This window comes from Camellia sinensis, chromosome 13, assembly GCF_055761805.1.
Source record: "Camellia sinensis isolate YWXY chromosome 13, ASM5576180v1, whole genome shotgun sequence".
Classification (NCBI taxonomy): Eukaryota; Viridiplantae; Streptophyta; class Magnoliopsida; order Ericales; family Theaceae; genus Camellia; species Camellia sinensis.
In genome coordinates, this window is record NC_138973.1 from 127530357 (window position 1) to 127541728 (window position 11372).

An 11372-nucleotide genomic window follows, 5' to 3' on the forward strand; every position below is an offset into this window, starting at 1 on the left:
TACTTCATAAAGGCTAGGAACATCATATATTCCATAACAAGTTTGAAAATACTTTTTATTCATAAGTTTTGAAACCTTAAATTATTGGATTTTAAAACCTTCTTATTAATAAGTTTGAAAATACTTCGATTGTAACTTAAATTATTAGATTAATAATATAAATATTATATTAATTATTGTTAAATATCACTTCACTTTATATTTGATAACAAAATTATATATTTTTTTAATTATAACTTTTAAATTTTGATATTTTCATAACAAGAAGAGGTGTGTCATAACTAAGTTAATCTCATTTAATCAGGTTTTACTTTTTTTTAATACAAATTATCAAAATTGCAAAATATATATATATATATATATATTTTTTTTTAATTTTTTTAAACTAATAATTTTAAAAGTTATAAACATAAAAGTTAACTTATAAATTTCATGTATACTGTAAGATAAATATTAAATTACTTCAAGATAATTATGATTCACTTTGCTTGGTTAGAGTATTACAAATACACTTTTCAGTAAATTCTACTCTTGTTTTTTGTGTTTTTTTTGTTTTTCTGAATTTTTTTAATATTTTAAGCAATTTTTTTTTAATTTTTAGATATACCTAACATAAATATACCTAAAAAGTAAAAAAATTATGAAAAAAATCTTTTAAAAATTCACTAAATACCAAAAATACAAAAAAAAAAGAAGAGAATTCAGTACCATTTTTGTATTTTTATATATTTATTAATTTTTTAAAATATTTTTGCACAAATTTTTTACTTTTTAGATACATCTAACTAAGGTGCATCTAAAAAAGTAAAAAAAAAATTAAAATTTTAAAAATATTCACTAAAAAAAATACACGAAAACCAAAATACTCAATTTTTAAAAAATTTAATCCAAAAAATTTAAACCAAACATACTGAATGTTTTTTTTTTTTTATAAAAATTATAAAATCTCATGCATAGCACGGTTACCACTAGTATCATGAAAGTAATTTATATGAAATTGATGAGGGGAAATATTGAAGAAAAATGACAAATGAAAGTAGTTTACTTTAATACTGCAAGACATAAATATGGCATCTTCTGAACAACTTATGACAAATTCAACGAAGAATATAGGTTTTATGTCCTTAGAATGGGAATGCCACTGAAGTCCAACATTTTCATTTGTTCAGTAGGGAAGCCCTTGGCATTAGATGCTTCCCAGATCCCTACACAAAACCAATTTTCAATCAGGATATCACTCGAGTGAGTTATTAAAAGAAAAATAGCATGTATGTTAGTACTTCCAATTTTAATAATTTTATACTTCAAATTTTCATATTGTGTCAATTTAGTCTAATTGATAACGTCCCTTATGAAATTGGACTGAAATAAAGGAAAAAATAATTCATTTACTCTCATTAAAGTGATTGAGGGGTTGGTGTGTAATTTGAAATTGTACATTCACTTTTGAAGGAACCAGTTTGTCCATAATTTATGTCTAATTTCTTAACAAACATTATCAATTAGAATAAATTGACGTAATTTGACAAACTAAATGAAAAAATTGATGAAATTTGAACTAAAAGGATTAAAATTGACATGAAAAAATACTACCGGGATCCCAGGTGCAATTTTCTTTAATATTGAAAATTCTTTAACAAGTCATTTGAAAATAGTGTAAAAGTTTTTTTAAAAAAATGTTCTGAAATCAATAAATCATGTTTTGAAATAAGTGAAAAATGTGTTGAGTTATTTATTTATTTATTTTTTTGGGTCTGTTTATTTTGCCTCAGAACACTTGTTAAGACCCGTTATTGTTTAAAATAATAATAATAATGATAATAATAATAATAATAATAATATTTAGAATCACTCAACCAACAATAAATCTCATGCACTATAAAGAATTAAAGTTTTAAAAATAAAATTTTAGGGACAAAATTACTTTTCAAGCACAAAGTATTTTTGTCATCAAAAGAGTTGTTATTTTATTTTTAATGACAAAATTAGACATTTAGTGATGAATTACTAACCCTTTGAAATTTAAAATAATAAACCTTTTTGGGACAAAATTATTTTATCCATAAAGTGCATTTTATTAAGAATATTTTAAAAAAAAATTTCCCTAAAAACTCTTTTTTTTTTTTTTTTTTTTTTTACACTTTTTTAGACGAACTTTTAGCGGTTATACTCGCGACAACTATAATTAGTCCCTAAATGTTTTTACAACAAAATTTATATTTTTAGATAAAACAGCCTTGGCTTTTAAAGAGTCACTATTTACTTCAACAAAATGTTCGAGCAATATTATATATAGGGGAAATTCTACTGTGCACATACGCATCCTAATTATATCATTTTCTTCAATAATTATGACCAATTTTCTTAAAAAAATTATGACCAATTTTCTTATTTAGTTATGACGTTATTTTAGTTATAACTCATGAGATCTTTTGTTATGCGAATTTTTTTTTTTTTTACTTTTATGACTTAAAAAGTATAAAGTTATATTATTTTCTTTTTTAGTTATAAGGTGTGTATATTACTTTTCCTCTATTCTAAAATATTATGTACTTGATCATAAAAGCCTAGAGTGCAAATTAATAAAAATAAATGAGTTTGATTTTAATTTGACTATAATAGCATAGAAAAACCATCAATAATTTTCTGAAGAGCCTAAAAAGTATATTAAAAAAAAATTGCATTATTCTAACTGTTGGATATCTCACTGATAGTAGCCAATGAAAAAAAATCAAAGACTTATATATGAAAATTTCTCACAAGCCAAAGAAAAAAAGAAACTTGCTTTCTGTGGTTACCATGTTAGGCTTCCCCAAGAATGAAGGATTATTATGCACTACCACTAATAGATACGACAAAATCAAAGAGATTCAACTTCGAATCTAACAATATATAAATAAACACTTACCTCATCAAGTTTAGGTTGGTTGTTTGTCTCCAACATTAGCCCAAAATGAATATGAGGGAAGTGTGCCCACTAGCAGAGAAAGTTCATCATCTCATCACTCCCACAAAATTTTAGACAAACGCTAAATACACAATTTCTACATAGAAAACTTATACAAAATGCCACTGCAACATCATTACTGTTAGGCTTTATCTATGAAAATTATTTTTGTAAATTATTTTTCAATTTATAATTTTTTTGCAAAAACTAATAAAGTGCATGATGCACAAACCAACAAAATGACATTTTAATAATTATATATTATAATGATGGATTTTATCATCATTATTATTATTAATTTTTATTTTGGCAATGAATGAGTGTAAATATGCCCCATCATTATGTATAAAATCTCCATATACAAATTTTATATAAAATCTCTGTATGTAAAACACCCACAAATCTCTATGCCCACTTACATTTTTTGCAGCAGTACTGAATGCTTCCCTGTGGCTGATATCTGGATTATTGGCCTTGATCCTCTGAATCTCCTCTCTACACAACACATTGTTGTTATGAAAAAACTAATTAATAAGTGAGTTATTGCTACAAAAGCTTTTATAACACAAATGAGAAAAGTTATATTCAATTCAGGTAAGTAAATAGAGACTCATATCATCTTCATTACTTTATGAACTGGTTATATGCGGAAGGTACTCGCTGCCTCTTCTCGGGAGCTGAAAAAGAAAACAAATGGCTCAAAAAGACTATACATTATGCAACAAAGAAAAATGAAAAAACAAAAATAGAATTTGTATTAGATGAAATACTCTGGTTTCATATAATCTAGTACGAAAGTCAAAAGTCTTAATTCTCACTTCGATTCACTGCTCTTTCTTGTGTGGTATTTGCAATCGGTGGTCGCATGGTCATCTTGTTGTTGCATTTGGATGAAGAACCAAGATCAATATTCCTGTAATCTTGGGAAGTGTAGTTGGGTGCCTGAAAAAAAATACAAAATGAAAATGTAAATACATTATTTATATTATATATAGACTATAAGAGAAAAATAGAGTTTAGTTAAGTGAACATTAGTATTTTTGAAGGCAATAACAAGCAATATTATGTAGCCATAAAAATATATAATATAAAATTAAATTATTTTAATAATATGAGTGATGCAGCGTAGTAGCACTAATAGCATCTACAGTGGAGCTGTTAGAGTATGTGTTAGTGTCAGTTGTTAGTTTTTAGCTAGCCATTTTCTATTTTTGCTCTTACAGTGGAACTGCTAGTAGGTGTGTTAAAGTTGTCAGTTGTTAACTTGTATTAACTTGTGTGTTAACTGTGACTAACATTTTAGCTAGCGAGAGGGAGAGAGAGGGGACGTGGAAAGTGTCGTAGGGTAGTCCAGTCGGCCATCCCCCGAACGTCCGAACCCTTCAAGTAAAAAATAAAATAAAATAAAATAAAATAATTTGCAGTGAAGAGCTCTGAAATTGTAGTGAAGAAGAGCTATGAACAAGACGACTTGAAGAACAAGACATGTAGGAAGTTATTTATATATATAATATATTCCACCCATCATCATGGTCATATATATTTATTCTCAATTCAAGTGACGACTTGTAGGTAGCTATTTATTTATTTTATTTATTATTTATATCTATATATATATACTTAACACATATTTTAACACTTTTATTGTACCATCACTTATTTTTTAAAATTGACAAACCCTTAATACATTTTAACACATATTTTAGGTCTCACTTTTATCATTTTTTGTCATATAATATACACCTTAACAAATAATTTTAGCCATCCCCCATTGTAAATGTCCTAAGAAGAAGAAAAGATTAGGGTGAACCAGGGATCATATCCCAAAAGCAAAGCAACATCATACCAAAATCATATCAAGTATATTAAACCATTATATAAGGATCAATTTTTAGGGATTATAGAAAATCCTAACTGAAGGTTTAGTACCAATAAAATATTATAATAATTAAAAGCTAACAAAATAATAAAATTTAATAAATATAAAATAGTGTAAAATTTTTATCCAATGGCTTTATGTTATCCATATGTGGGTTATATTATATCCACGATGATTGTCATTCACATATTTTAGACTGTATTTGTTAAATGAACTTAGCATTGTAAATTAAAGCCATTAATGAGCATAATGAAGCTTAAAGTTAAAATGGTTTCTTTCTTTAGTATTTTAATGTCAGCCCAAAGGGGGAAAAACAAGAACGAAATACCTAGAGGTTTTATGTAGAAGGAGAAAAAGAAAAGAGGTGAAAGGAAGGAAACAGGATCTTACCTGCCTCGAGTTGACAATAATATTATATATATATATAGAGAGAGAGAGAGAGAAGGGGTTGAAGTGATGTTTTATAGGCGAAAAGAGACCAACATTGAAGTGACTGAATCTTAGGAATCATAAAGGAAAATATAATACCCAGAGAGAAGAGAGAAGGGATTAGATTTGAGAGACCCCGAAACGCAGGTTTTAGAGAGAGACTGTTGTGTTTCCACAGTAGAGGACAAAACCTGATGAAAAGGAATCAATAAAACCTTGGAAACTTATAAAACATTACTTGTCAATCAAATCAACACAGAACACAAAAGTTCCCTAGCTTTAAAACTAAAAATTAAAAAATTGAAAAAAAAAAAAAAGTCCTGGAAAATGCTTTCATTTGATGGGTCAAGAGAGGACACACTTTACAAAAAACAATAAATATAGGTTTTGGTTATGGCGGCTGTTAGGTTTCGCAGATGCTCGATCTGTGTGTATATATACAGCAGTAAATACAGAGATGAAGAAGAAGAAGACGACTTTGATTTCCTCAAAAGAAGCAAAACCCAGAAACCGTAGATTTCAGAAGCCTGCGAACGCCCTAAAATTAAGCTGATTTTGTTATTTTTTCTTTTCAATTTTTTTACTTTTATTTTTTAAGATCATCACCTGAATGTCTTGCCAGGATAGTGACTGAAATGCAGCTGCCATGTTGACGGACAATAGATTGGAGCAGTGCCCACATCGGACGGTCACGATGTCAAATAAGTTGCTGGACGGAACACTCACCTGCAAAAGAGTAAAACCCAAAAAACAAGAAACCCAGATCACAAACTGCAAAATCTGTGTAAGATTGCCAACCAAATGGACCGTGAAAAACAAAACAAAACAAATGGTATTATGTGCATAAACGTTTCGGGCATAAAATAGAGCTAATTGAGCATGAAATAAATAAAGGTGCCAGTTTGCTGATATGATTACATATCAGTGAATATTGACATCGCAAATCTTAAATCTTAATTTGTTTATTTAAAACACTGATCACGACTCAAACTCTACCCATGTAGGATTTGGCATCGGAACCCCAAAGTAACAGTCTTGGGGTTCTGTGGGATGGAGCTCTTTACTCTTCTCAGATGGAGAAATGCATCGTTTTTAGTAAAGGAAAGGTATATAGAGGGGTGGAAATCTAAGGGTTAAAAGGCCTTTCTTCATTAGTTTATCATAAAATCCTTTTTTTTTTTTTTTTGACATTTAATCACTCATTAATCTCTCTCTCTCTCTCTCCTCTCTGGTCCTCTGCACATCAGGACCTTCAGGTATGATGACTTGGTCTTTGACTGCAAAAGAAAGAAAGAAAAGAAAGTTCAACGATGGAGACCTGACTGTAAAAAAAACAAGCAAAACCCAGAAAACATGTATGTATATAGATTTCAGTATAATAACACCAAATGGCCCGATATCAGAACAAAGAACAGCTTTATTCAGGATCCATAATGTTTTTTCTTGTTATTTGGCCCCAAACAAACACATATATATGGATTGGTTGACAGGAATTTCCAAAAGCAAATCCCACTAACAAAAGGTTTTCAGAGATCAGATACCGCAAGAACGATGTTGCAAAAGTTGCAAGGTATGTAGCAAAGTTGTTCCGGCACAACATCCACGCTGCTCGAGGACATATTTAATTTAATGCAAAAATTGAAGTTCTCAAAATGAACAAGAAGAAGAACAAGAAGAAGAAGAAGAAGATTGAGAGATAATCAAGCTCTTTCAAACACAAGAAAGCAACTATACAACATTAAGGAGAAAAGGGTTTTATTCTCTCCCTTTCACTCTGTCCTTGCTTTGAAGATGGACTATGTATCACAACAGTAGAACTTTTGTCTAATATATGGAGAGAGAAAATTGTAGAGAGAGAGAAAGAGAGAGAACGAAAGAAGGGAGGGATAGGAATTAGGATCCAAAGTGAAATCAGAGGCGAGTAGGGAAGGCCAATAAAAAAATTTAAAAAGCTGGGTTCAGAAGTGCCCACGGTGGGCACAGAGAAAGAGAGACTGATGGACCGGGAAAGGAAAGACCACCGGTTCAAGAAAGGTATCATAGAAACCGGGTTTTTGGAAGCTAAAATTGGGCAGACAGAGTTAGGGTTCGTTGAATGATGAAATGAGAGTTGTTGTGACCACTTTTCTCTCTCTTTCTCTCTCCACCCATCATCTATCTGCCACACCACAGCGGACGAGGGGGGCGACCTTTTTTTGTATTATTTTATTTTATACATGCAATGTAAATACAACTTCCCTCTTTAACTTTTTTAACAATACAATTATTAAATTTTAAAAATATTAACTTTTTAAAACTATTCATTAATAATATAATTATTGCACTTCGAGAATAATATTAATGAATTTAAAATAATAACAAAATTAAAAAAATCATATTATTTTAGTTATTTATATTTGAAAATAGACTAATATTTTGAGATAATAAAAAATGAAATAAGGAACTAATATTTGGAGACAAAATGAATATTTTGGGTTTGGTTTTCTTTTAGAATCGTGATTCTATTCAAAAAAATTTAAAACTCATAATCAAATATATAACTCAAAATTTAATTTAAAAACTATTTTCAAAACTCATAACTGAATACACAATTCAAAATTTAATTCAAAACTTTTTTTCAAAATTCATAACCAAATATTTTTCAAAAATTCATTTTAAAAAAATCGAAAAAAATATTAAAATTATTTTTTATTTTTTATTTTTTGGAAAAAAATATTTTTTTCAAAATATTTTCTTTATTTTTATTTTTGAAAAGAAATATTTGTTATTTATTTTTTTTTATTTTTTTTAACTATTAGCCAAATCATTGGCTATGATTTAGAAATATATCGGCGATCCAAAATTTTTAAAATTTTAAATACTTAAAAGAATTTAAAAATATTAAAAAAACATATTTAAAAAATTTACATATTTTTAAAAAATATTTAAAAAATAAAAAAAGTTTAAAATAAAAATTACATATTTAAAATAAAATATTTTTAAATATTTAAAAAATAAAAAAATGCAAAAATTTTAAAATATAACTCAAAACTCAAAATATAATTTAAAACTTTTTTCAAAACTCAAAACCAAACAATTTTTTTTTGTCAAAACTTAAAATGCAACTCAAAACTCAAAACACAATTTTACACTAAAATTATGATTCTAAAACTAAACCAAACGAAGCATTTTTTCACTGTCATATATTCTCTTCTTATATTAGTTATTTATTTTTTATGTTTTGTGTAATTCTATTTCTTATTCAATTTTTTAACTACTATAAACACAAGGTAATGCTAGTTATATCAATAAATGTAGGTGAGAACTCGTAGGCCATTAGTGGTGAGAAAAAAATTTAAGAATTTGAATAAGTTTACACTTCAAAAAATTAAAGATTTAAAAATAAAAATTTAATTCTAAACTATTTTTTAGGAATAAAAAAATTTGTCGATAAAAGTAGTATTATTTTATTTTTTAACGACAAAATTAGACATTTAGTGATGAATTACTAACTTTTTTAGTCTAAAAGTTTTGTCTCAAAAAATAAACCTTTTTGGGACTAAATTATTTTTGTCTCTAAAAGTATATATTTATTAGCGACATTTTCAAAATTGTTTCTAAGAATTTTTTTTTTTTTTTGACTTTTTCAAGGAGATCTTTTTACTACAGTCCTCGTGACAATTGAAATTAATCCTTAAATATTTTTTGTAATAAAATTTATAGTTTTAGAGACAAAAAAAAAATTAATTTCTAAAACTCTTATATGTTGTAATATTAAATGAGTTTTAACTAAGTTTAATTGATCAAATTCATATTTTCATATGGTTCAAAAAATAATTTGTATTTTTAGTGGCTTGAATTATTGGAATATGTGTCATAATGTAGTGGTACATTTTTAGGTGAATGAATGTATTTTAGATTTCCTAAGTTGATTGGGAGCCATTATTGGACACCTCAATATTTTGGATATCTCATTATAAAATTTAAAATTTACATTATTATTTTAAACACTTCAAGTATTGCACATTATTATTAATTTTTTTTTTGTTGGGGGAAGGGGGGATTCAAAATTCTAAATACATGCTTAGAACACCCCACACATGAAATAGACCAAACCATCCCATCCAACTCAACCCAACCCAACCCAACCTTTCACCGCACCACCATTGCCATTGTCGACCACCCTCATCATCACCTACCACCACATGTACCACCGTCGCTTACAACCCAACCTTTATAAAAATGCATGGAAACATAGAGCCGAATATTTTCATTTTGTATGGATATATAATACTAGAGAGTTGATATGTAGTGATGGTTGGAATGTGTTGATCTACTGTTGTCTGCTGTTGTTTTGGGTCTGTTGTACATATGTAGTGGTGGTGGGGTAGTGTTAACTTGGGTGAAGCTCTGCATGTTTGTGTTGAATTTCTGAAGTAAGAATGCTGGTGTGTGTGCTGAAGCTCTGCCTCTTTGTTCTCAACTCTAGTGCTGAAGCTAACACCCAAGCTCTGCCTCTTTGTGTTGAAGCTCTAATGTTATCTGTTCTACAGCTTTGCTCTCAACTCTAGTGTTAGTTGGGTTGTGTTAGCTCGGGTGAAGCTCTGCACCTCTGTGTTGAAGCTCTGAAGTATGTTTGCGGATGGGTATAGCTTTGCATCTGATGTGTGTTTGCTGAAGTGTGTCTACTGACTATGTTGCTTAGCTCTTTTTCCTTCCTCTTTTTGTGTTTTCTGTTTTTTTTCCTTGCTGGTGGACTGTAGTTTTGTTTGCCGGTTTGTTGGTTTCTCATCAACTAGCAATTGGAGCTTTGTGCTAGCTCCAAACTCCTATTTATTGATGCATTATATCATACCCCGTATGCGTCCATCAATAAAGAGTTCTTTTGCAGATAAAAAAAAAAAAAAATACTAGAGAGTTATTTTTGTTCAGAACTGTAATATGAATTAAAAAAAGTTAAATGTATGGAAACACAGAGCTAACCATGCACATTTTGTTCAGGTATGAAATATAAAATAAATGCCAAACAAGTGAAATTTGTTCGATATTGAATTTTTGGATGAAGTTTGTAAAATCAGTTGCAAAAAATGAAAAAACTGAATAGAAAACATATCTTATTTATCATAAATAACTTCGAAATGTCTTCTTCATTGTACATTATTTATTTTAATATGAAACAAAATGCAAAAATGATGAGTTTGTGTATGAAGATGTAAGGTGAAGAAAGTGAAAGAGTAAGAGACTAGAGCAAAGATAAGGAAAGATTGGTAGTGATTATGAAATGAGGGGTCCAAAATAATATGATTTTCACTTTTTACATTAATAAGTACTTTTGGTCATTTTAAATTGAGATATAATAATAATAAATTTTTTTTCCTATTAATATGGGGCATCCGACCAAACTTTTTGTGGCAGAAATATAGGAAGAAGCACCAATAAATCACATTTTCATATCTTAGTAACCAATAAGTCCTCCAAATAATCTAATGAACCTAACAGTCTCATTTGTGTGGAAATGACAAGAAAGTCCTGTCGTTTACACGCATGGATGCTAATTAATGGGTAATTTTATTTACACACCATTAAAATATTGAAAATTCTATTTTCACACATCAAATGTTCTTTGTGTACATCATTTCTTAAAACACACACTTAATGAATTTGAAATCTCATTTGTTACTTAATACACAACTTATTCTATCAAAAATGCCCTCATCTCCTTCCTTTTTTACACCACCATTACCACCGGTTTCTGCCATCTTCGGCTGTATTCTTCCTCTAGCATTGTAGTCCAATCTCTACTGCCAACGACAGATAACAGTCCCAACCGTAGAGAGGGAGATAACTTAGGCAACGTGAACCCGAAAGAGAAATTTAATTTACTGTTGTCGATAGAGATTGAAGAACACTGTTTGTTTTTGTTCCAATTGCCAAGACTTGATTGCATATTCCAACTTCAAAATCACAGAGCAATTATAGGCCATTGAAGTGTTGCAGAGTAAGCATTATCGTATCTAATATAGAAATTTAATATAAAATGTGATTTTCTCAACAACACCCTTTAATATTCCAATAACTTCAAGAGTCCATAAGTTTATTTTCTCTCAAATCTAGGTTATCGATTCTTTTTACTTTTTG

At 28.6% G+C, this 11372-nt stretch overlaps 1 protein-coding gene across 3 annotated transcripts; it reads right to left on the reverse strand.

Moving 5' to 3' along the window:
• Positions 1–977: 977 nt before the first annotated feature.
• LOC114286018 (axial regulator YABBY 5) lies at positions 978–7317 on the reverse strand. Of its 3 annotated transcripts, XM_082903361.1 has the most exons (8): positions 6797–7317; positions 6506–6532; positions 5862–5981; positions 3766–3889; positions 3576–3624; positions 3367–3442; positions 2909–2977; positions 978–1205 (listed from the first exon to the last, which is right to left on the reverse strand). In XM_082903361.1, the coding sequence occupies exons 1-8, from the start codon at positions 6872–6874 to the stop codon at positions 1158–1160; spliced, it is 591 nt and encodes a 196-aa protein (XP_082759487.1). In that variant the 5' UTR covers positions 6875–7317; the 3' UTR covers positions 978–1157. The 3 variants fall into 3 exon arrangements, with proteins under 3 accessions (XP_082759487.1, XP_028084904.1, XP_028084905.2); XM_028229103.2 differs by lacking the exon at positions 6506–6532 and having other exon boundaries at positions 6797–7169; XM_028229104.2 differs by lacking the exons at positions 6506–6532; positions 6797–7317 and adding an exon at positions 6252–6459.
• Positions 7318–11372: the final 4055 nt, after the last annotated feature.

Coding starts and splice junctions, on each gene's coding strand:
- LOC114286018 (XM_082903361.1), bottom strand. CDS start 6,874: ATGTCCTCGAGCAGCGTGGATGTTGTGCCGGAACAACTTTGCTACATA. Junction 5,982..6,505: donor CCAAGTCATCATACCTGAAG/GTCCTGATGTGC, acceptor ACTCTTTTGCAG/GTGAGTGTTCCGTCCAGCAA. Junction 3,890..5,861: donor TATCCTGGCAAGACATTCAG/GTGATGATCTTA, acceptor ATTTTTTTTCAG/GCACCCAACTACACTTCCCA.